Source organism: Diplotaxodon limnothrissa, linkage group LG16, assembly GCF_057381915.1.
Source record: "Diplotaxodon limnothrissa isolate DT_005_m linkage group LG16, D_limnothrissa_male_GT1.1, whole genome shotgun sequence".
Taxonomy (NCBI): domain Eukaryota; kingdom Metazoa; phylum Chordata; class Actinopteri; order Cichliformes; family Cichlidae; genus Diplotaxodon; species Diplotaxodon limnothrissa.
Window position 1 is genome coordinate 13959824 of NC_140611.1, and position 23007 is coordinate 13982830.

Below are 23007 nucleotides of genomic sequence, written 5' to 3' on the forward strand. Positions count from 1 at the left end.
TGGTAGCATCATGGTTTGTGTTTGCTGCCACCTGTGCCAGGACAGCTTGTCATCATGTGCAGAACAATTAATTCCAAATTGTACCAGAGGAAAATGTCTATCTATGAAAAGAATCTCAATAGAAAAGGGGTCACCCAAAGGTTCACATGGTTTTTCCCTCACACACATGTAATACAGCATACTTCTCCTCAATAAATTAACATCCCACGTAGTGTCTTTGTTTTATTTAATTGGGTAGTCTTTATCTTAGAACTTGAGTCAGCTCATTTTTTAAGTCATTAAGGGTTCACAATTTACTGCAACTTCACCTAGCCACTACCACTGCAAAGGAAAGAGAGATGAACACAGCAGACTTACCCTACCATCGGCCCTCCTTGATCCAGACTGTACACCTGCCTCGGGTTTAGCAGGTACCTGAACTTCCTAAGTACCCTGAAGAGGAAAGAAGGAGGACAGTTTATAGTGTTAATATGGTAATTACACACCAGGCTTATATGAGTGCTCAAATTACACAGATTATGAAATACAAGAATTTTGCAGGTCTGCGGTGTGCCACGTGCTGCTGCATTGGTCTATAAATTCGTGGATGCAATCTGTCAGGGATACCAGATTTTGAACAGCAAAACAAACACAAAGACTACCTAAAGACATTTTATCAGCTTGGTTCTTTCATAAATTCTCATGCCCTACGAATTAATTGAAAACCATCAATGATCAGGCCCATAAGCCCGATTACCACATTTAGAAATTGCACACATGGTCTGGCGTGTGAAACCAATCGGGCCATTGGTCTTAAGATTTTTTTTACTGGCTTTCGTCTTCTCATTCCCCATGTGTTTATATGCACTGCTACATGTCATTAACGTCTGTCTCGTCTTTCCTGTAGTTTGTATTTTGTCATGTTTGTTGTAGGTGGTCTTCTATGGTCTTCTTATTTAAAATAATGTTATTCCTTCCCACTGTTGCCATGTGCTCACTCACTGTGGTTGTTCTAAATAAATAAAAATGTAAATGAACTGCATGATGTTGCCACAAAATCACCACGTTTCCCTAATGAGTGTAAACTTTTTGCCTTAGTGTAGCTTAGTCGAGTATAACTCTGCTGGGACAGCTGCATTCATATATATCTATATATATATTTACTGTTTTTCATAAGAATCTTTCATAGGTTTTTAGAGTTACAAAATGCATGCACATCATTCGTTTGTCAACAAATGTGTATGATATGAAGATCTCAAGTTTTCACTTTTATGTAATGGTATACAATCGAGGTGATATAAAAGTCATGACAACATGTATTTAACTTAGAATGTTATATGACTTCTGCAACCTCCACACACATCTGATTGCTCTGAATCGGTGTCCCATGTTCTGCAGGAAAGGTACAGGGTTTTTTTTGCATGCCCTTCATTTGGACAGTCATCTTTTTGTGTTCACAAGCGTTTTCAGTGAGCTGCTCATTGACAAGGCAGCTTCATGCAACCTCGTGGATATTACGTAAAGTGTTCATTAAAGCCTTCGCCAACATGTTCATGTGTGCCGTAAAACCAGTTTTACAGGCTTCTAATATCCTTCTACTGAGTGTACCAGTATATTTATATCAGCTAGTGAATAAGTGCCTAAGCTCTCTATCCTATCTGTTGACACGTCTCTGGGTAGAAGAGAAGCTTTTACAACTCGTGCAGCGCTTGCAGTCATCACTCATAATAAAGATGAAACTGAACTCAGACATAAATAGCAGCCTCTGTCTCTGGTTTCCTGCTTAAACTGTTTATTTGTTCTATTAATAGATAATAATTTCCTTTCTAATTGTAACAAAAGAGTGCGTTGCTATGGTAATGTATCAAACTGGGGGAGAGCCACAGGCTTTTGTGAGTTAGGTGGGGTACAATGAGACAATGGAGACATGAATTTAAAGCTTGTATCTCTTCCTCTTTAAATGACAGCATTCAGAGCGTTGGCAGGGAGGTGAAGAAATGTTGGCGCCCTCTTTGGCATAAGTAAAAATACTGTCATTTTCTCATAATGGCTCCAAAAAAGCTTGAATCAAAGCTGATTTTAGTCTCAGCATCCTGCTAATGTAAATTAGCTTTCATTTCATTGGATGTGGGACATAGAAAGGATGTATAGAATCACCTGTCAAATCACATTCGTCTTAACTGCTTATCTAATTCAGGGTCACTGTAGGCTGGGGCTTATCTCGGCCAGTTCCAATTGAAAGAAAAAAAAAGAGGAATGCTGAAGAGGTTAGCTGACTTTGCCCCAAAGTAAAGTTTTAAAAAGCCTTTTTTCCTCCTAGAAGTTCTTTTTTTTTTTTTTTTTTTTTACCATTTTGCTCTTGAGGAATCATTCTATGGATTTCAACTCGGGAGTCTTTGAGTGTAACTAATTTGTCCATGCATATGAGGCCACCAGATCCATGTTGTATTTAGTATGCAAATAAAGGGGTCCTTCCTGTCCTTCTTCTTGTCATCTTTTCCAGATTAGATAATGCTAGAGTAGTTCCTTTTCTCCCCCGAAGGTTCTGTCTGTTTGATAGCAGCCTGCTGTCCACAGTTTTCAAAATATAATTTTCAAACTTTGCCTGGCAGTAGTTACCAAAAACACCTCAAGCTAATCATATCTAGGTGAAAATGGGGCCAAGGTCAGTCAAGGTTGATCGTCTTCAAACTTCGAAACAATACATTAGGCCTTTAGGGACATGAGAATTTGGGTTGGTTCACCTTGAAAGAAAGATTCCAAGAAACTATATCAAATAATATATCATAAGGACAGAGTTGTAAATCACATTATTTATTTTCTCAGTCTAACACCCTACAACATCACAATTATGCCTTAACAGCCGGACGTCATCATGTTGTAATAGAAACATCATAAAACATCAAAGTTTTAGGGGGAGACCCCATGATTCATGTAGTGTCTGAAACAAGCTGTTTTAGCTTCTTTGAGACAACTGTCCCCTTATTCTTTCATTATGTGAAACTCTGGACATGTTTAATGCGAACATGAAACACTATAATATAACATATGACAGCAGAATAAACCTCCCAACCAGAAGTGTATGGATAAGAACCTAAAATTACTGTCCTATTAGAAATTATCCACTACACGTTGATGATTTACATTTTGTGCATTGTTTTGTATTTACTTCTTTGTGTCTCAGTTCAGTATAGCTCCTGTAATATAATGGAATTCCCAGGTTGCTAGAAGAACAGTGAGAATAGACCTGAGAATAGCAGGATTATTAGTGGGAGGTGCTTAGGTAACAAACGTCCATGCACCAGGTGTGGTACACTTTTGTCTTGTTCAATGATGGGGTTGATTTAACAGAGCCCTCTAAGCTATGAGCAGTAAATGCACTGTGGGTAAGTTCTACACTTGCTGTAGTGGGTGCTTGTGTGTTATAGGAAAGCCAAGTTAGTCACTATAGCTGATAACTCGTGGGCCAGATGTTTTCTTTAGAGGTATGTCATAAACTTAGTTTAAAGAAAAACAAAGAAAACTGGTGTTAATGAAGTAACTTTTCACTCGTCTCATTTTATTTATACAGATCATTGTTAAAGCATTTCCTCGGGAATTTTAACCTCCAGCTTCCTCGAGTGTTGGCATTTATGTGTTTGGCAATTACTGAGCATGTTTGTTGCATTAATATAATTGAATTCATGTATATGCCTGTTTATGCCTCTGCCGTCTTTTGAGCTTTTCCTTCAGTTTTACTTCCACCTGTCTCATCATTTTGATTGATTTCTTGATTTCTGCTTCAGTCTCCCTTCAGTCCTAGAGTGTCTGCGTTTGTTACTTTGTGTGCTTAAAATTTTTTGAAATTTACTTTGCTTTGTCTGCGAGTCTTGCATTTGGGTCCTCTTTGCCACAGCAGGGGACAGATTCATTTCTGTTTAGTGTTTAGTTTTTAAATGGAATAACTGACTATTACATACCTCAGATTTTACTCCATTTAATAAAAGAATAATGATAATGAATTTATGTTTGATTAATGAAATATTAACTATTTATCTCAAATGTCAAATGAGATTTATAACCTCTGTCTATTAAATCGAAGAGGTAAGCGAGAGTCGACCTGTGGGTGAGAGTAACTTACCGCTCCCCCTGTCTCCCTCCACTCTTGAGATTGACCAAAACCAGGAGTGGGTGAGTGCCTGGAAGCGGGGTTATCTGGATAGAGGAAGGACAGATTCAGGTAGCTGCTAACCAGCTTTATTTGCACCATGCAGAAATGACAGGTGCAGAGTGAGCGGCCAGCATACCTGGAGTGCTTGTCCATCTCCAGGGGAGAATTTAAAAGTTTGATTGGTGTCATCAGGGCTGGTGCTGGGAGGTGATTCCCCCTCCCCTCGCTTCACCCCAGAATGACGGTCCTGAGAATGAAGGTGAAGTGATTGACTGTGTACAGGTCACATTCATTAAATTAAATTAAATTTTAGTTGTAAAATGACAAATGTACCTAACCTAGTCTGTACGACCTGTCTCTAAAAAAACTAAAAACAAAATACAAATTAAATGTCCAAGTCCATGAAAAAGCAGCTGGATAGCGCAGTGGCAACATTAGTGTCTTTGGAATAATAGCACAGGATTCTGATTCCAATTACGGCATGCCATTCACCGAACAGTCATCAGATACCATACTGGAATAATAAACTGTCCACAGGAGACAGATGCTCCTTATGTCGAGATGCAACAACTCCTCAGAATGTACAGGTCTCCAGCTGAAGTCCAGCACCCTGAGGCTCTATGAGCAACAGACAGTAGGAGGGCGAAGATTATTGAGTGTCAGTTACAACTCAGCAGCAAAAAATAAGCACCTATGAATACAGCAGGATGATAGCCCCCAAAGATGAGCTGCTCCAAGAGTGCCTCAGACAGCTAAAGACAGATGGTGATAAGGAAAAGGAAGAAAGAACTATGATGGAAGACCAAGCCTCTGCATGGGATGTACCATCAACAGACAGAGGAAAAAGCTGACATCAAGAAATTCTACCAGTGGCACGAAAAGAACCGAAGTAAAGGAAAGAACAGAGGCTCTGATCATGGCAGAATATATTCAGAGCCTCTGTTCTTTCCTGTTCTTATAAGAACTGGCCCTCAGCACCAGATTCACAGATGCAGGAGTCTATCATACAGTCAGGGCACAAACTGCAGATGCTCTCGAGGACCTAAGATTCAAGCTGGGGTAGTGTACACTGAAAGGTGCGACCAAGCGGCTGAGATAGTGTGCGTGAATATCTGTGCCACATGGGGACTAGAAGTCCCCAACTCCTGATAGGAGACACCACCAAAGGTAGTTGGGAACATCAGGGCTAAGGTGCTGTAGGACTTTGAGGTCCAGACAAGCAGTTGCTGGACAAACAAGTGGTGGCTGACAGGAGCAGATGTTTACAGATGTGATAGATGTGGTGATCATTAGAAGCTTTAACCCTGAAACTGGAAGAGTGGCTTCAGCAGATTCCAGAAAGTGCTCTGGCACTCAAGCTTGATATGTATCAGTTTGTCACTTATGGATTTGTGTGAGAAATTAAAAAGTGAGGAGCATAAAAATACTCCAATAATTGTTTTCACCACTAAAACAATCACTGCTTTTAATAATATTTGCTGATTGTGAAAAAGACGAACGTGTTTGGAGGTTGTAACTCGGCCATGCGGTGACAAAAGGAAGTTTTATAAATAACGATTTGTCACGTTTAACACTGACTTCCTTTGATTAACCTTCCAGAACCTCCACAGGGAGGTTTTTAGGAAACATTCAGTCATTTCACACAGAACATGAAATAGTTGCATAGCCATACATAGCAAATGTATAATGGCCGTGCATTATATCAGCATTAACTCATTATTCCTGTCACACTTGCCTCCTGTCTGGTGTCGGGATACCAGTGGATGTGCAGTAACCTTTCAAAACTAGAACGGGGAATGTCACAATGGGTGACATCACTGTGGTGACATTACATCTAACTACTTGTATTTAGAGAGAGTTTATGTCTGTAAATGGGTGATTACATAAAGGTAAATCTCTCATTTTTAAGGTAGTTTTACTTTAAGAGCGAGAGACACAATATCAACAGAAAAATAAATACCTAAAAGTTATGAATTGATAAACTGATACCTGACCAAATGAGGTAAATGAATGCATCACAGAGTTTTCCTTAAATGTACTCTGTAGCTGCACGTCAAATGCACTGATTCTTATATAGCGCTTTTCTACTCTCCTGGAGCACTCAAAGTGCTGTATACAACACCCAATCACACCCATTCTCACAAGTGCTGACTCTAAACTGAGCTTTTCTAATGACATTCACACTCCGATGGATGCATCGGAGAGAAACTTGGGGTTAGTATCTTGCCCAAGGATACTTGGCATACAGACTGGAGGTGCCAAGGATCGAACCACAAACCTTCCGATCAGTAAGTGACCTGCCCTACCTCCTGAGCAACAGCCACCCGCAAATGCTTGATCAAATGCGTTGATCCGCATCTTCCGGGCAAGGACAGAGAGACTCAAGAGGAGCTTCTATCCCCAAGCCATCCGTGCCCTAAACACACACACCCGCCCTCTCACATCATCTATAATTGACTGAGACAGGACTCTTCCAGACACTCTAAACCAAGGAACAATGTACATTTCAATTCCTTTAATTTTAAATATGTTTATATTGTCTATCCTGTAAAATAGTCAGATATCTATTCATATTAATGTACAGAATTCACCTGCTTGCTGCTACTACTGCACATTCACCCAGTGTATATACTATATATATATATATATATATATATATATATATATATATGATGTTCTTCCTCTACACACCCCCCCCCCCAATTTTTGCACATGTCGAGGAGCGTGTCAGGCTACATTTCACTGTGTGTTATACTTGTATAACTATGCATGTGACAAATAATAAAGAACCTTGAACCTTGAAATGCTTGATCTCACCCTTATGGAGTAGGTCTGTTTTTACCTACAGAACTGCAGCAACTTCTCCAAACTTCTAAACTCTGACCACATATTTTTTGTTAAATTGATTTTTAAAGAGTCCAATAAATGTTAAACTGGTGAATTAAAACTATTTGAGTTTTTGCTGTATGCACGCTCTCGTACAGAGGAATGCATTCTTACCAAGACGACAGGGCAGATGTACGAGGGCAACAGAGTGTGGTCCCTCAAGGCTCCTCCATCACACTCTGGCTTCACATTAGATGCACACTTATTATGGAGCTACAACAGAGAGGAAAGCCAGAAACATAAGAACTGTGGGCGTCATCCATCTGTGAGACTGAGTCTGTTAAACACTACCAGTACGAAAAGCTATTCTTCTGAGGGCATTCTCACTAATGGGCTGTATTGACTGTTTGACAGGTCATATAGGACCAATCAATAAGCTATCACTTTGTATTTCTGAGCAAGATGTCTTTAATACTGATACAAGAGATTTGTGAGAGCTTTGGCTGTGGGTTTTTGATAGTCATGAAAATTCAAAGTCAGCATTGACACCTAGAGGATCTGAAGTGCAATGACAAGTAAAATATATATGAAGGTCTGTGTATTCATGTATCACATTATGGAGACATTACAGTTTCAGTTATGTTGTGGTTTGTCTGATAGTAGTTTGCAGAAGGATTAGGTATATACTAAGAGAAGTAATGTACATGGGGTTACTCAGTACAAGCTGTACTTCAGATACTTTAATTAGTTTCACTGCTAAAATAATTACTGCTTTTAATAACACTATACTAATATTTAGCTTTATGTTATTATGGATAAAACTCCCATCAGTATATAGATACCTGTATACACATGCATCTCCAGTTACACTATTAGAGTGACTGATCAATCAATAATTATCATCTGGTAATAAAATATATATGATTTTGATTATTAAGTACACCAAGTGAAGGTAAAAATAGCCTTAAATACCACCTTTCTCTTGCTAGCTTTTTGCAAGTCAGACAATAAATTTGCACAAACACGTAAAAAATGAGTAAAAAACTGTTTTATAAAGGAACAGGGAATAGAGGACAACAGTAACACAAACACTTAAAACTATCTAACCTGGCTTAAAATATCTATTTAGGCTGTGCAAACGTTTCTTTAATTGAATTATGTTCTTCAGATTTTTTTCTATTTAAGGAACTGTCATCCATGTTCTTAAGGCTTTAGAGCTTACTTTGCTTTCACTTTAGCTAAGCAGCCTTTCCCTCGTCTTCATCTTTGTCTATATCTACTGCTGTCTTCCTCTGTATGGCAGTGTTGACACTGCTGTGTACTTCTAGAGATTAATGTTTCCTGTTAATCGTTCATCTGAGTTTATATAAGGCAGCGACTCACAGTGATCTGACACCAGACGCAGTGCAGGCCAGTGAGGCCCTGGTAACATTTGATGCTTCTGTGACAGCGGTCGCACTTGGTAGGAGAGTTACCCTCCATCCATACATGCTGCATAGCCTAGAGAAACAACAGGAGAACGGGACATTTTTTATTCAAGTATTTAATGCTTTTCAATTTTGTATTCAATGGTGCATGCTGTTAGTTCAAATTCATTCATATTTTATTTCACAAATATTGCTGAACACCTTTTAAAAATATTGCAGAACTGGTTTCAAAATCTAGTAAATGTAAAGCAGCTATGAAATGCTGGTACTCCCCAGCACTGCTTATCTAAAGAGAAAACATGCATGAATAGAGCAACAGTAAGAACACTAACAGATGAGGCACATTTTCTAAGCTAAAAGGCAAAAGCATCTCTGCTAGCCTCAAGAATTTTGCTGAAACCTTGTTGCACATATTACAAACTTGTTTTGTTACCTCAGCAAAGCTCTGATAACAGCGGTTTTACAGTTGCCACTAATAGTCACGTTTGCTATTCAGTATCTATCTGTAGATTTTTTTTCAAAGCACTTCAGTCAATTATACTTCCCATTCATGTGCTTATTGCTGTTCTATTAGTCATCTCTGCTGTAGAGATACGAGGAAATGAGTTGCACAAAATTATACAGTCACTGAAGTCCTATAAGGTGAGTATAATATGAAGTAAGATATTTTTTTTAATCTTGTAAAAGCTATTATCAATTTTTGCAAATTTCATTTTATTTATTTCATTTCATTATTTCTATTCACCACAGAGCACTGACAACATATCAAATGTTTAAACCCAGAAAATGTACAATTTAAAGAAAAAGTTCATTCATTTAATTAAAAATAAAAATTCATGCCATTAAAAACTCAATTTGAACAACAATGTTTCTCAAGAGAACTCTCATTGGGTCGAAGAAAATTAGAATCAGAATACTTTAATAATCTCTAAGGAAATTGCGTAAATTAGAAAAAGCTGGATTAGTAGGTTGCACTAAAAAGAAACAACTGGAGGAACAGTATGCAGTGAATTAGGTTAACTGGCAACAGGTCAGTAACACAAAGAGGTAGAAAAAGAACATCTTAGAGAGGCAGAGTTTCGTAGAAGCAATGGTCAGCAGAGGTTTGCCAAACAATTTCAGAGATGTCAGATCTGAAAAGTCCTTTCCAGTTCAAAAGTTTTGAAATGGAGAAAACAAAATACGCGCTCACAGTGGAAATAAAAAACAGATTACCAAAACAGTTCATCGGTAATCCAATATATTAAGTTAATAATTAGAGAGAGACTTTGCTCGAGGCTACAATGAAGCTCTAATAAGTCCAAAAGGAAGGAAATGTGCTCTACAAAGCATAATCAACATGTGACCCGAGTCAGTGTAATCATTCTCAACTGCTTCAGCGTGTCAGTGCTAAAACACAGAGAACCTTACATGACCTCAAAGGCAATCCCATGATCCTCGCTGCTCTTTTAAAAGAGACCACGAGCCAGCAGGAATCTGCTCAACAGGCTGCTCGGTATTCCCGTCTCATTACCCAGCAGCAACACTGTGTGCAGAATGAACCCTTTGATTGTACTTACGTTGGTGTGTCTGCGTGACTTGGCGTAGGTGCTGATGCAGGCAGCGATGTCTTTGGACACACAGCGTTCATGTACTGTGTATTTGCATACTAAAAAAAAACAAGGGTAAAATTACTTTATATCATAAACAAGCTGCAGAATTGTTAAACAATCTTTCTTAAACCTATTTGTCTTGTCCAGTAACTCCAACTGAAAACATGACTGGCAGGGAATTTAATAAGAAGTTAATTACACTGAAGATCATTTCAATCTATAAGTGCTTGCAATCAACAGTGACAATAACATCAGCCCTTCAGAAGCGGTTCCTACATGGGAGAATTCAGTAATGAAATTACACATAATGGCATCATTAATGCGTTTTTAATGCTGCCTGTGAGGACTTTTAATCGAAAACAACACTGACTCAGACACACTCAGGCACGATAAACGGCCTAAATTTCAGTCTGACATAGTGACAGTGACACTGAGAGGAGGAAGTCAGAGCAGGAGAATAATGGACACCAGGAGACGCAAAAGCAGAAAGACCAACAAGGAGACGTTGGAAGGTGCAGAGACTCACAGGAGCAGCAGAGGCCCTGTTTGCGCACTCCGAGCAGCATGGTATGGCAGTAGTTACAGTAGGCTGGTTTGTTGAAGTGCTTGAGACGCCAAACATGCTGCCCATCTTCCTGCACATTCTAGGACAACACAACAAGAGTGAAAATTTAAATAGGACACGATTCATTCTCCTAACAGGACCATCCCAACTAAACTCGAGCAACACTTAATTTCAGTGATATACAGCATGTTTTCTCTCCTGAATAACTGATTTAGCATCTATACATACTCCTGTAAGAAAAACCAGGAAAGAAAAAGGCCATGTCTGAAAAATGAAGCCAGTGTGGAAGTAGCAAAAACTGCAAATCTTCTAAAGACCTCTTCAGGCTGGCTCCAAAAGAGAGCCAGTCTCTGTGTAATCCCTATATAAAAATGCCCAACGTGCATCTTAAAAAAACACGTTAACAGCCTGGAGCAAAAAAATTTTGTTGTTCTTTATGGAAAATGCATCCTTTCAGAATAACTTTTATGGTGGTTACATTTATCTGATCTTAACAAAGGCAGCGATTAGCAGTCAGGCTTGTAGCACTGTAGTCTCCATTTCCACCTGTAGAGAATCACTGTGGTGATCTCTTTGGACTGCTTTTCATCTTTGCTTTGATTCATCTTTGATTGTGTGTCCTCATTACGATCGGTATTTTTGTTTATGTGTGGAACTGTAGCTATGGTAACGTTTCATAACTCGAAAGTAATGAAACGAATAAGAGTAGTGTAATGATATTGACAAAGGACGTACAATGTGTTTTCTTTATTTTGATATATTAGATTTCAGAAAGCAACACTGTTACACAATCTGCAACTCAGGTGCACACAATAAAGAGAAAAGTCTAAAACAGGGGTCGGCAAACCTGGGAAGGGTTAACTGATGACTGGCCAGAGGGCATTTGCCTGTTGGGACTATGGTGATTTTTCATTTTTATGGGCCTATGATTTTATTTTTTTTATTTTTTAGTAACGGTATAAACAATGAAAGATGGTGGATTGGCCAGATGCTGGCAGATGTGTAAAAATAACTTGGTTGTTTGGTGGTGGCTATGGCGGAGCTTCCACAGAGGCCAGCAGGTGGATGAGGGAAAGTGGAGGTAGGAGGAGGAGAGACCTGAGGCAACAGGTGAACTGAACTTCAGGTAAGAAGTTATGACCTGCAGTCTATCTGGGTCAGATATAAACCAAGTTTAGGTGGAGTTTATTTTCATTATGCTGACTTTTTACAGTCAGTTACAATAACTCGTACTGCGTGCTAGCTAGCATGACGGAGTTTCTATACAGCTGGGTGGGTGCTATGATGTTTCTGATAGTGAACTTCATAAGGTTAGTTAGTAGAGTTGCCAACCGTCCCGTAAAAAATGGAATCGTCCCGCATTCAGAGAAAATAATACGAGTTTCGTATTGAGCTGAAAAGAAACAGTTTGTCCCGTACTTCAGCTAGAATGAAAGAAAAGAAGCTGGAGTTATTCTGTCTTCACGCTGCAGCTGACTCTTCTTCTCTCATTCTTCCCCCTCCATCTCCTGTTGCTACTTCAATCATGAAACTGATCAATGATCAGCTGATCGGCTTTTCTCTCTTGTTTGTTTATCGCCCACTTTGCGCCAGAAAGAGGAAACCAGCGGATGTCGCGCTAAACAACAGCAGCACGTTTAAGCTTGATCAGCTGTTGTTAGAATTTGTTTAATATTAATTTCTAGCATCAGCTGATGTTTGCTGGAGCCACAGCTGTAAAAGCTGCTGGTCATGATGTCGGTTTGGATGTGTGATGAGAGGGAAACATGAAGATGAAACCAGGAGATGTCCTTACTGAATCATCAGAGCTGAACAGGTGATGGAGAAACAGATTTACCTTTTAGGTGACATGAATGAGTTGAAGGGAAGTTATGAACTGTTTCTGAGAGACAAATAACACCAGGATCCTTTTCTAAGTAGCTGACAGCTGGTAACTGTGCAGGGGCGGGTCTAGCAAAGTTTTGCCAGGGGGCCAGGTAGGGCATTAACAGGGAGAGGGGGCACAAAGAAATACTTTTCTTTCTTCTTCTCATTTAAAATGTCTGGCTGTTATTAAATAATTATCTGAAGCTTACAACCAAAGTTTTTATCTGATGTAAAATGTATAGAAATCATACATATACCAACAAGATTTTACATCACTGTCACAACAGCATTTGTTTTCATTCCAAGGCTTTATAACTTTAATACCTGGTGGGCCGGTCTCTAGTCAAAATGCCCGGGCCGATTTTTTGTCCCAGTCCAGCCCTGGGCACGACACGCAGTGAATTAATCTGAGAAGGTGCATTAAAAAACAAATGGCCGGGCCAGCGGTGCACATTGCAAATTAGCTTGCATAGACAGATTAGTTGTGCCGCTTCTTAATGACGGTATCTTAGCTAACAACTCCAACTACCAGATTCAACTTGTAATTGGCTAAAAATTACTTAGCCTACCGGTAAGAGGGACGTTGCTAGCTGGCAGTTTTTTCAAGCGATGTTGAAATTTCCACATTTCGACACTTCAAATGCTTCAGCGCAGCATCAGCATTCGTAGACTCGAGACTGATCAAACCAGAAAGCTTTAATGAGCAGCTGGATTTGTCTCGCAGTAACTGGCTGAGTTAATGCGACATTGAAATGCAGCTGATTGAAATAAAAACCTTGACTCTGTGGGGGTCAAAGTTTGCAGAAATACAAACGCAGCTGGAATCCATATCTGTGCGTGTTCATGGAGCTTGCATTTTCACCTGCTGGACATCACTACCTGACAAGTTTAACTGTCTTCAGAACATTGCAGAGGCCTTATTGACAGTATTTGGCTCTACATATCTGTGTGAGCAGATTTTCTCTCACATGAGTGTCCTCAGGCAGCCGTCTGAATGCTGGACACTCGGAGACCTGTGTCTCTGAGTGGGAGACCAGAGATCACATTAACACGTGTGTCTCTGTATTAACAGACATGCCATATTGGCCCAGTTTATTTTTCTTATCATTGTTGTAAGGAGACCATAAATAGCGTTTGCATTTTCTGTTGTACAGTTCATTTGCTGTTATGGATAAAAAGTGTCTTTGTTTTGTTTCAAAATAGCTGATAACTATTCGCTGATAGTTGCCAACATCTGCAAACAAATATAATTCTATTAAGTTGTTCTATATAGTGTGTAACTGTTAATATAGAGCGTTATTAAATGTATTGCTAATGCAATCATATGGCACATTGACTTCTGAGGAAAGTTTAGATGGCACTCATCATCAGAAAGGTTGCCGACCCCTGGTCTAAAATCTAAAACCTTAACAGTTCGTGTAGGTGAGTAAGAACCCTACAGTTCAATACAAAAACACCAGAATAGTATAGAAATGCTTTCAAACACTGCAAGAACAAAGTAAACATACACTTTTCCAAGCACATACCGTATCCATGCCCAGCAGGACAAGTAAAGGGATGGTGGTGAGGCCTCCTCTGATCCACTCATCTAAGGTGACCGTCCCATCTCGGTCGTAGTCGATCTCTTCCATCATCTCTTTCAATATCTAAAGATACACAGGTACACTTCAGCCCATAAGTATTTGACTACGATACATATGTCTGTAATTTTGCACATCACAGTGGATTTTAGATCAGGCAAATATGACGCAACTGAAATGCAGAGTTAGTGTAATAATTCCCTCTAAATGTCAGAAAACCTCAGAATAAAGTGGGATAAAGTGGTTTTTATACATTGTGTACAAAATTAGATATATGTTCTCACTGGGTCTTAACTTTACTTTACTTTTTGGAATTAAAATCCACTTTATGGGTGTCAGCTTAGGTTTTGGGAGACATCAAGGATGCATAGACATTCGCATAGAGGCCTCAATAGATGTTTCTCTTTCTGTTCACCATCAGACTTTATTGCAACTGGGAGTGTGTTTGCTCACCGGTCGTAGTTCTGTTGAATCCCACTCCAGATACTCTGCCACATGCACCATCTGATTAATGATGCGATCCAGCTCCTATGTAAAGACAAAGCATAACTTACAGGACAGAGAAACTATCATTTTAGCTTTTAGAATAGCTTCTCATTTCAAGCACGGAGCAAATACCAGTCTTTTCCTGAACATGTTTTTTAGCCATTGTTATCGGAATTGTTCCGAGCATGAAATGCAAAGTAAAACAAAGTCTGAATGTTTTATGTATTTCCCTCTTTGTATAACCTGTATCTGTCTGTTTATGTGATCTCTGTGACACGTGGCTAATATTAAACTTAAGAGATCCATTACAGATGATCTTATGTAAACACAAGGCTGTCACTGAATGTCGAGGTTACTATTCTTGGAGCTGCTGTGTACAAAGTGAAAAGAGAAGGAACAAAACACAGAGACGGAAAGACAGGGAGAGGCTGAGAGAGACGGAGAGGAAACATGAGGGAGATGCAAAAGCAAATGGAGTCCACTTACCGAGCTGTCCAGGACCCCATTGCCGTCTGTGTCGTACAGCCGGAACATGACTAGAGGGAAAGGAGAGAACAGAGATCCCATGATGACTCAGATAATTAGTAGCTCTCGGAAGCTGAAACATTCATTCCTGGACTCTATCCAGATGGCCACTGGGTTAAAGAAGTGCTTCTTCTGTACCGCAGCAAAGGAACTAATTAGAAGATTAGCCTTGATAGTCAGTGCCAATATAGCCACAGACAGTAAAGAAGTCAATTGGGCACAGCGGGGCTTAAGCATGTCACTGACCTGCCCTTTGAGGGAGCTGTTAGTGGTGTATCTAAGGCACTGTTGACACAGCCAGATGGAGGGAATAGCCTTATTACTTACTTTCTGTCAACCTGAGCTAGCAGGCTAGCTTTAGAGGCCACACACACTGCACATGTCAGCTGCTCCCACCTCTATCATACTCCCCACACACCCACACACACAAACACACTTCCATCACTGTCACTTACACTCCAACTTGTCTTCAGGCGTCCCCCTCTCCAGCAGGGAAAGGTAGCAGACAATGTCCTTGAGAAAGACCACCTGGGGTGACGGCAGTGGGGAGGCTCGCTGAGGTGATGGGCTCCTCCGCAGTGACAAATGCTTCTCAGAGTGGGTCCTCTCTGTTGATGTACAACATAAACTTTCAAAGCTACTCATAGCACCCATCACTCTTTCTACTCCGCTGAGTTTCCTCATTAAGCATACACAGTAAAAGCACCAGTAAATTATACATTTAAGCATTCGTATGACACTTTGGAGAACCCCAATCACTGTGCATGTCCCTGAGACAGTGGAGAACCGGTGGACAAAACACCTCGCTGTACAGCTGCAACAGAAGCCATGTGAGGGGATGTAATTGGATTACCAGCACCTAGATGAAACAATTCAAGTTAAATCAATTCCACATTGCAGCACACACTAAACACATGGCTTATTCTGTTACTTCAACATTGAAAGCGTTCACCGAACTGCATTCTGAGTCTGCGGTTGAGTCCTGCCTGCTCAAGCTCAAGCCATAAACAGACTCAGCGGACTCAACTCTGTTCTTGTCACTGGCTCGTTCAGCAGGAAGCTCAGCTGGCGAGACACAAAGCTTCTCCCTGCGTCAAGGTAAGCAGAGTATGGATGATTTTTCAGTGGACTTTTGGATATTGGCTGAAGAGGCTGCCTCTGTCGATGAAATGATAGACTGACTTCGTTTATCAGGGTGGACAATTGAATGCGGGAACTTCATCCGAGGAAGGACTACGAATCCCGGGGACCTGCACACAAGAAAACGTCCAGTCTCGGCACCATTTCCTCAGAGCAACGAGCAGACTTGGAAGGAGAAACAGAGTGTGGAGAACAGCCCATGTAGCTGGGTTGTATTCATCTATCTCCTGTCAAACATCTCAAGCGCATCCAGGCTGGTGAGTGCTTGTACACTAGCAAAAAAAGGCATTTTCATTGATGTCTGTTCTCACCGGTTAAAACAGTGGTTCCCAAACTTCTTTTGCTGGGCCCCCCTTTGTTTTACAAGAAAAATGTGCACGCGCGCACACATCCTCCAACCACACACACCCATATTTTGCTCCATTGCGGTTTATTTCACACCTCAAACATTTAGTAAACAATTAAGCAAATAGACGTAATCTGCAATAAATTACAGGTAGTAATAAAATAAACTACTAACTCTTTTACGCTACGTCCGCACCTACGCGGGTATTTTTGAAAACGCAGCTGTTTCGTCCACACAAACGGTGTTTCGAATCACCGAAAACTGAGATTTTTTTTTTTAAAACTCCTTTTTTGTGTTTATGTGTGGACGAGGAATACAGAGTTCGTCACACGACGTCAAAGGTATGTGCCTTTTTTCACGTCACGCTGTGCGCACGTCATTGTTTACATGAGATGAATTGCAGAATGGCAGATAGAGACGAAATACTGTTAATCTGACTATCTTCAGGTTTTACACGCTTACATACACACGCAGTTACTGTCCCTCCATTTAAAAAGGCAGAGGCGTCACGGTGTAATTATTTTGCGTGTAGTTGTTTTTTTCCTGTGTAATAATATTCAACATTGCTATCAATACATTTTTCAAAAAATGCCTCTCTGTGCAAAATGGGTTTAAAAACATAAACAGCTGTTGGATGCTGTTTGTCCGTGATTTGAACCGGGGAACAAATTGTGGCAGGATCAGCCTGATATTATTTGTATCCCACTGTAACTTTACTGTATAAAGAGCTAACATCTCCAAAATATCAGGAGTAGTTAGTCATTACAACAAGTGTTTGTGAACTAAAAATCAGGAATGTGGGTTACTGTTTGTCCGTGATTTGAAGAGCCCAGCACGTGCTCCCGACGAAGGGAAAATTAATCCTGCAGGGGAGACCTACCTCGGCACTTGTGCAGGTGAAGCCAAAGGGAAGATATGCTTCATTATATTTTCTAGTCTTTGGCTTAGAAAGAAGTTGGTTTGGAAACACATTCAGCTATGCTTCATCTCCTACTTTGCGTTTCTGTAGGCGCCCGTGCTAGCAGTGTCCAAGCGTTTTGTTTTTTTCCCCCCTTTTCATCCCGCGCGCCCCCTGCCATGGCTCTGCGCCCCCACTAGGGGGCAGGCCCCACATTGTGGGAAGGTCTGGGTTTAAAAGATGGAGCCTGGCAGTAAAGGTGGGGATACTGGCGGGGCAGGTGGGGCCTTTTCTTTGCACACTTCTACTTTGTCATTACTTATAGCCCCATCTCCTGGAATGACAAACCCGAAGTCCTGTCCCATCAGTTCTTACCCTCGGATGCCTCGGCAGAGGAGACTACGATTCTGCCACCCTCCTGTATTGTTGGAACTCTGATGTTGGAGATTGACTCCCTGATCCATAATGTTCAACAGGAGGAACCAGACCAGAGTAACAGACCACCTATAATTTGTTTTTACCATCCTCTGGCTCACATCATCCACTGGGGGCATACAGCCAGGTTCATTTGCTATCTCTGCACTGACCACATGATAACCTTCCTCCGTCTTTTCTGGTGGCCCTCTCTCAAGAAAGATGGCTGGGAATATATGTCTACTTGCCAGGTTTGTCCCAAAAACAAGGCTTCTTGCTCTATACATTTGACCTGTTCCTATGCTCAGGTGACCTTGGTCCCACATACCCCTGGACTTCAGCACCGGCCTTTCCCCCTCAGCATGTAACACAGTCATCCTTACTGTTGTTGACTGGTTTTCTAAAGCAGCCCACTTCATCACCTTACCCAACTGCAATCCACACTGGAGACAGCCTAGCTAATGACCAATCATGTCTTCCAGCTGCATCGGATTCCTTTGGGATATCATGTCGGATGGTGGCCCTCAGTTTACCTGCTGGGTGTGAAAAGATTTTTTTTCTTTGGGTTTCACTCCTCCTGGTACTCCTGCCAGTTTTTCTCTCTCTCCACCTTGGTTCTCTGTCTCCTCTCTCTGCCTATCTGTTTGTGTGCTTTTGTGTGGTTACCGCACCTTTCAAACGCGGGATCCTCTTGGTCCCCACCTTCTGGCCTAGCACATCTGTGGCAATCGACTGACCTGCCCCTCATCTGGATATCAAAAGGCTCCCTTTGTTTTCCTCAAGGAGGATTTGTGAGTGTAAGTTGGAGAGAAAAGTCTGTTTCGTTATCGAGTCTAAAGACTGCTTGGACTGTCGGCTTGGATACTGTGCATAGAGACTGTAGATGTTTTTGTCTTTTTTGAAAGACTGTAAATAAACTCACTGACCTGCATTCTGAGTCTGAGTATGACACACTTTAATACAAAAACTGTGATAAATCATATTATTGAGAGGACATATTGTTGTCAATTAAATCTGATTAGTTAGTTTAGTTTTAGTTAATTTTATTTGCTTATATTAGGTAGCTTTATTAGCTCTAATTATTATTATTATTATTATTATTAAGGAGAACTATTTTTTGTGTTTTGCACTGTGGCCATGATGTGAGATGCATACTTTAACCCTGTTGCGATTTACATATCGAAATATATGTGCTGAATTCATTTTTTAGTCATTAGTTTTAGAACTGGAATTTTGAAATAAAATATGGCTACATCATGAATTCACTGATTCGAATCTATATCCTGATTTTTTTTTTCTGGTTTCAGACAACAAGCTTTGTCCTGATTTGTCACCTCACCTGTTTGCGAGCTAAGCCATGGATGATCAAATAAATTAAAAAATTATTTCTTATAAAAGATGCAAAGGACAGCTCATGAGGAAATGTGCTGCTAACAGTATCTGCACTACACTAAGCTACACGTTCCACACTACATTACAGTAAAATACAGTCAGTGCTGTTATTTTACAGTGCACATAGACTAATCTATAACTATGTGGTTTCACACCATAAAAGGTTAAAGCACTGTGCTGTACAGAAGGGGTTAAAGTGGAGGAACAGCGTTCCAGTACATGAGTAATTAAATCTGACAGGTCAATACAGGATCCTGTCAAGTGAGTTCATTTTTTCTCTGCTGCATCTCATTCTTGTGTGGTGTTCCTTCCAGCTGATGGAGTAACTGAGAAAACAATGATATAACAATGATACACCCTCAATGCACTGCTTTTTTCTCCTCACCCCTCTGATACATTCATGGTGGTCAAAGTTGGTTTTGTGGTACTTTATCATCTAGTTAGAGTGAGAATGTTTCTCACACAGCATATGATTTCCTTGTCTTTTCATACAGCTCAACAAATATCAACAAACACAAACCCATTTCCAGTGCAGTTTATAACACTTTGTATCTTGGTAGCTTATTCCAGGGAGACAATAGACATTAATGTAAGAAGGACAGGACAGGAAAGTGAAAGCCAAGGACTGAGCTGAAAGTGACGTTCAATAACCTGGAATTAATGTCTGAAATCATCTTTAAATAGTTTTGGATTTTTAAAAAAAAAAAAAATTGGGTATTGGATGTACACATGATACATTGCTTTTTTCTTTCTTAGTTTTTTTTATTAGGCCTCTTGAAAATCAAAATGTATGATCATTTTGTATTAGTTTACACCAAGAGCCATCAAGCAAAGATCAAAGTATATTTAAGGTATCGATGCTGATTAGATTCACTCACCAAGCCTTTTATACTAGCATTATGCTGCATAGAGCTTTTAAAGCCATGACAGCGTATGAAATATTTGCTTGTATCTTGTTGAACTCAACTGGCTAAAGCCACAAAGTGCAGAAAATCAGCAGCACAGGTCAGCTGACCACAGCCTGTACACAAAGTAAAAACTACTGGAGTTTACAATACAAGCTTTTACATTACTTATTTGTAAGTGAATCTTTTCCTCATGCTGCACCACCACAGTGTTCCCCCCTCTGCTAAATTCCACTTTAACCCCTGTGTATGAAATACAGGATTTACGGTATAACAGCGCGAGCTGCTTGCCATTGCACTTTTATTGAGCCCAGTGTAATCAGTAACAGACTCTAAAGAAACAGTCTTTACTAAAATCTAACCACATGTTGTCACATTCAAGCGCTTAAAAGGATGCTAAAGTTGACTTAAATATCCTAACACTATTTAACTTATCATTTAAACTGAAACATTTACATCTGCATGTCTCTCTGCACTAGTCAGAAGTAATTCTTTTATTATACTGTAAAAATGTATGCTGTTTAGGTTTTTTTTTGTTTTTTTTTAAATACTGTTTAGTTTGAGATTTTCTCATAATTTTTTGAAATCACACTTTTACATTACAAACTATATTATTTGTATGTTTTAAAAACAGATGGCTACATGATTTTTTTTTGTACTCTTGATATGGTTGTGAGGAGCTGTGGCACAGTATTATCACTTTTCCTTTCATAAACCACCAAAGAAATGAAAAAAGTCCTCCCTGTGGCATTCAGAGAGTATGATGTCTTATTATCACTGGTATTTAAGAGACTCCTGGGTGATTTGGCTGAAACACCCCCTAAACAAAAATCCATATTTGACCACAACCCTGAAGATTTAACTAAAATGTGTTTTGTTCTTTAACTAAGCAAGTTTCTTGTTAAACTGCTATTTGGAGTTTACAACTGGAAGACTAAGGGACACAGATTTTTTAATATTTGTATCATACCCCTGAAGCAGATGTGTTCACTTCCTGATAAGTTTTAGTTTCCTGCCAAGACACACTTGTACGCCTCATGATTACCACTCATACCAGTATGATCTGTTGTGCTGTAATCACGCTGGTGAGAGGCAACTTTATAAGCCCAACAAAAAGAAGTAAAACAGTATTGTGGCTGATCTTACCTGGTGAAAGCTTAGGGGAGACTGGTGACTTGGCAGGACCAGGGTTAGGGGTCAGGGCATTGCTGCTGCCTTCTAAGGTTTTGACTCGGGTGCAGGGTGATAGGTGTGGCCCCCCAGGCGTGTGGGCCCCTGTCCCTGAACGCTGTGAAGAGGAACGAGATGAACAAGGGGAGGTGGTCGCTCCTGAACCCACTGTGCTCATCACACTGGAGTGCTCTGGTGTGTGTCGGCTTATTGCAGACAGGATGCTTTTCCCATTCATCCCTGTACAGATTCACAACAGGGCAAAGGGGGATGGAACAGAAAAGAGAGATTTGAAAAGGGCATTTAGCAGAATAACAACAGTGCTGGATGAGGATGGTGGTTAATTGCAACGAGTAACATGAGCACAGCTGATAACTTCACAACAATAATCCAAATACAAATATCTCAAGTGCCTTATAGGTAAAGGAAGCCGGTAAGATGCTGCATTAAAACCAAATACACTCACAAAGCACCACTGTCATTCACCGAGCTACAGCCAAAAGACCATGAACTCACATCAACACAACATAAAGAAGCAACCACCAAGGGAGCGGGAGGCTACAGCCCGCAGGACTCTTGACCCATTATGATTACATCAATGCAATGATACAAGCTTGTTGTGGTACCTGTAATGGGAGCACAGGCCACTTCGGTCTGAATAGAGATGCCTGCATCGATGGAACGGGCTTCTATGGTCCATCATTGATTTGAGGGGAAAAAGACAGTGGTAGACGCAGCAACAGTGAGTGAACATCAGTGTTGATGGAGACCTCCTGATGCATATACTGTTCAGTATTTAAGAACAAAATCGATTCCCAGAAACCTTATCAAAATAAGAGCCTCATTTTTGGATCTTTAATGAGCACAGAAGTTTAACTGCACAATCAGTGGGTGCAATTAAGAATTCTGTTATATGTTCAGGTAGATATTGTTTCAAATGAGAATGCAACACAGCATCAGAATGCAACATATCACATGCAGTGAAACAGTCTTTATAAAGTTGTCCAAGGAGCATAGACTTGGGCAAATATGACTTTTCTTCTGACACAAATGATGAAGATGAAACGTACCGAAAAAAAACATGCATAACAATATGAGGCCATACCTGAAATCTAACCAGTACAGTAAGGTTATACCAGTCTACCACCAGGTGGTAGTGCAGGCTCTAACAACTGTGGGACTCTAAACACTGAAGCTGCCACAGACTGTACTCGCCAACCACTAAACTCGGTGATCAACCTCACACAGGTTAGGTTAATGTTATTCATTCATTTTTGCAAATATGATGAAGATAAAGTGAAGTTATTATGCTCAGTTACTGTCACTTGTATGCAGGCTTCCTAAGATGAACTCATGATGCATTTGCTCATGTACACACTGCTTGTTCAGGCCTTTGTACTTTGTACCCCCCAAAGAGGATAAACATGAATATACAAAGGTAAAGAGTAATTCCTTCACCCACACAAGAATACCTACTTTGAGAATCCTAAATGACCAACAATGTGTACCATGTTCTGCATGTCCTTCATTTTTTTTCCTAATTTTATAGTATTTTACCTATTTATTTGACCTTTTTATGTCTGTGTATGTCATGAATTTTTCAGTTAGTTTGTTTTATTTTAAGGTTATTTCTCATGTAGTCTATTGCTTTTGAGTTTCCTACCTTTGTTGTTTTCCCATCCTAATTTCTGATTTCGTGTCTGATTTTTTTTCTCTCCTTTTATTAAAGTATTAACTCTTTTTGCC

General features: G+C 40.1%; 1 protein-coding gene across 1 annotated transcript in view; it reads right to left on the reverse strand.

Moving 5' to 3' along the window:
* dgkg (diacylglycerol kinase, gamma) overlaps positions 1 to 23007 on the reverse strand; it is a 234602-nt gene that overhangs the window by 154457 nt on the left and 57138 nt on the right. The window contains exons 6-18 of the mRNA XM_085374679.1: positions 21888 to 21950; positions 21238 to 21501; positions 15452 to 15604; positions 14958 to 15007; positions 14439 to 14513; positions 13932 to 14051; positions 10501 to 10618; positions 9942 to 10030; positions 8339 to 8455; positions 7130 to 7228; positions 4266 to 4376; positions 4100 to 4173; positions 358 to 432 (exon numbers count right to left, since the gene is read on the reverse strand). Coding sequence (XP_085230805.1) covers positions 358 to 432; positions 4100 to 4173; positions 4266 to 4376; positions 7130 to 7228; positions 8339 to 8455; positions 9942 to 10030; positions 10501 to 10618; positions 13932 to 14051; positions 14439 to 14513; positions 14958 to 15007; positions 15452 to 15604; positions 21238 to 21501; positions 21888 to 21950 — 1408 coding nt within the window. The remainder of the gene's footprint in view (positions 1 to 357; positions 433 to 4099; positions 4174 to 4265; positions 4377 to 7129; positions 7229 to 8338; positions 8456 to 9941; positions 10031 to 10500; positions 10619 to 13931; positions 14052 to 14438; positions 14514 to 14957; positions 15008 to 15451; positions 15605 to 21237; positions 21502 to 21887; positions 21951 to 23007) is intronic.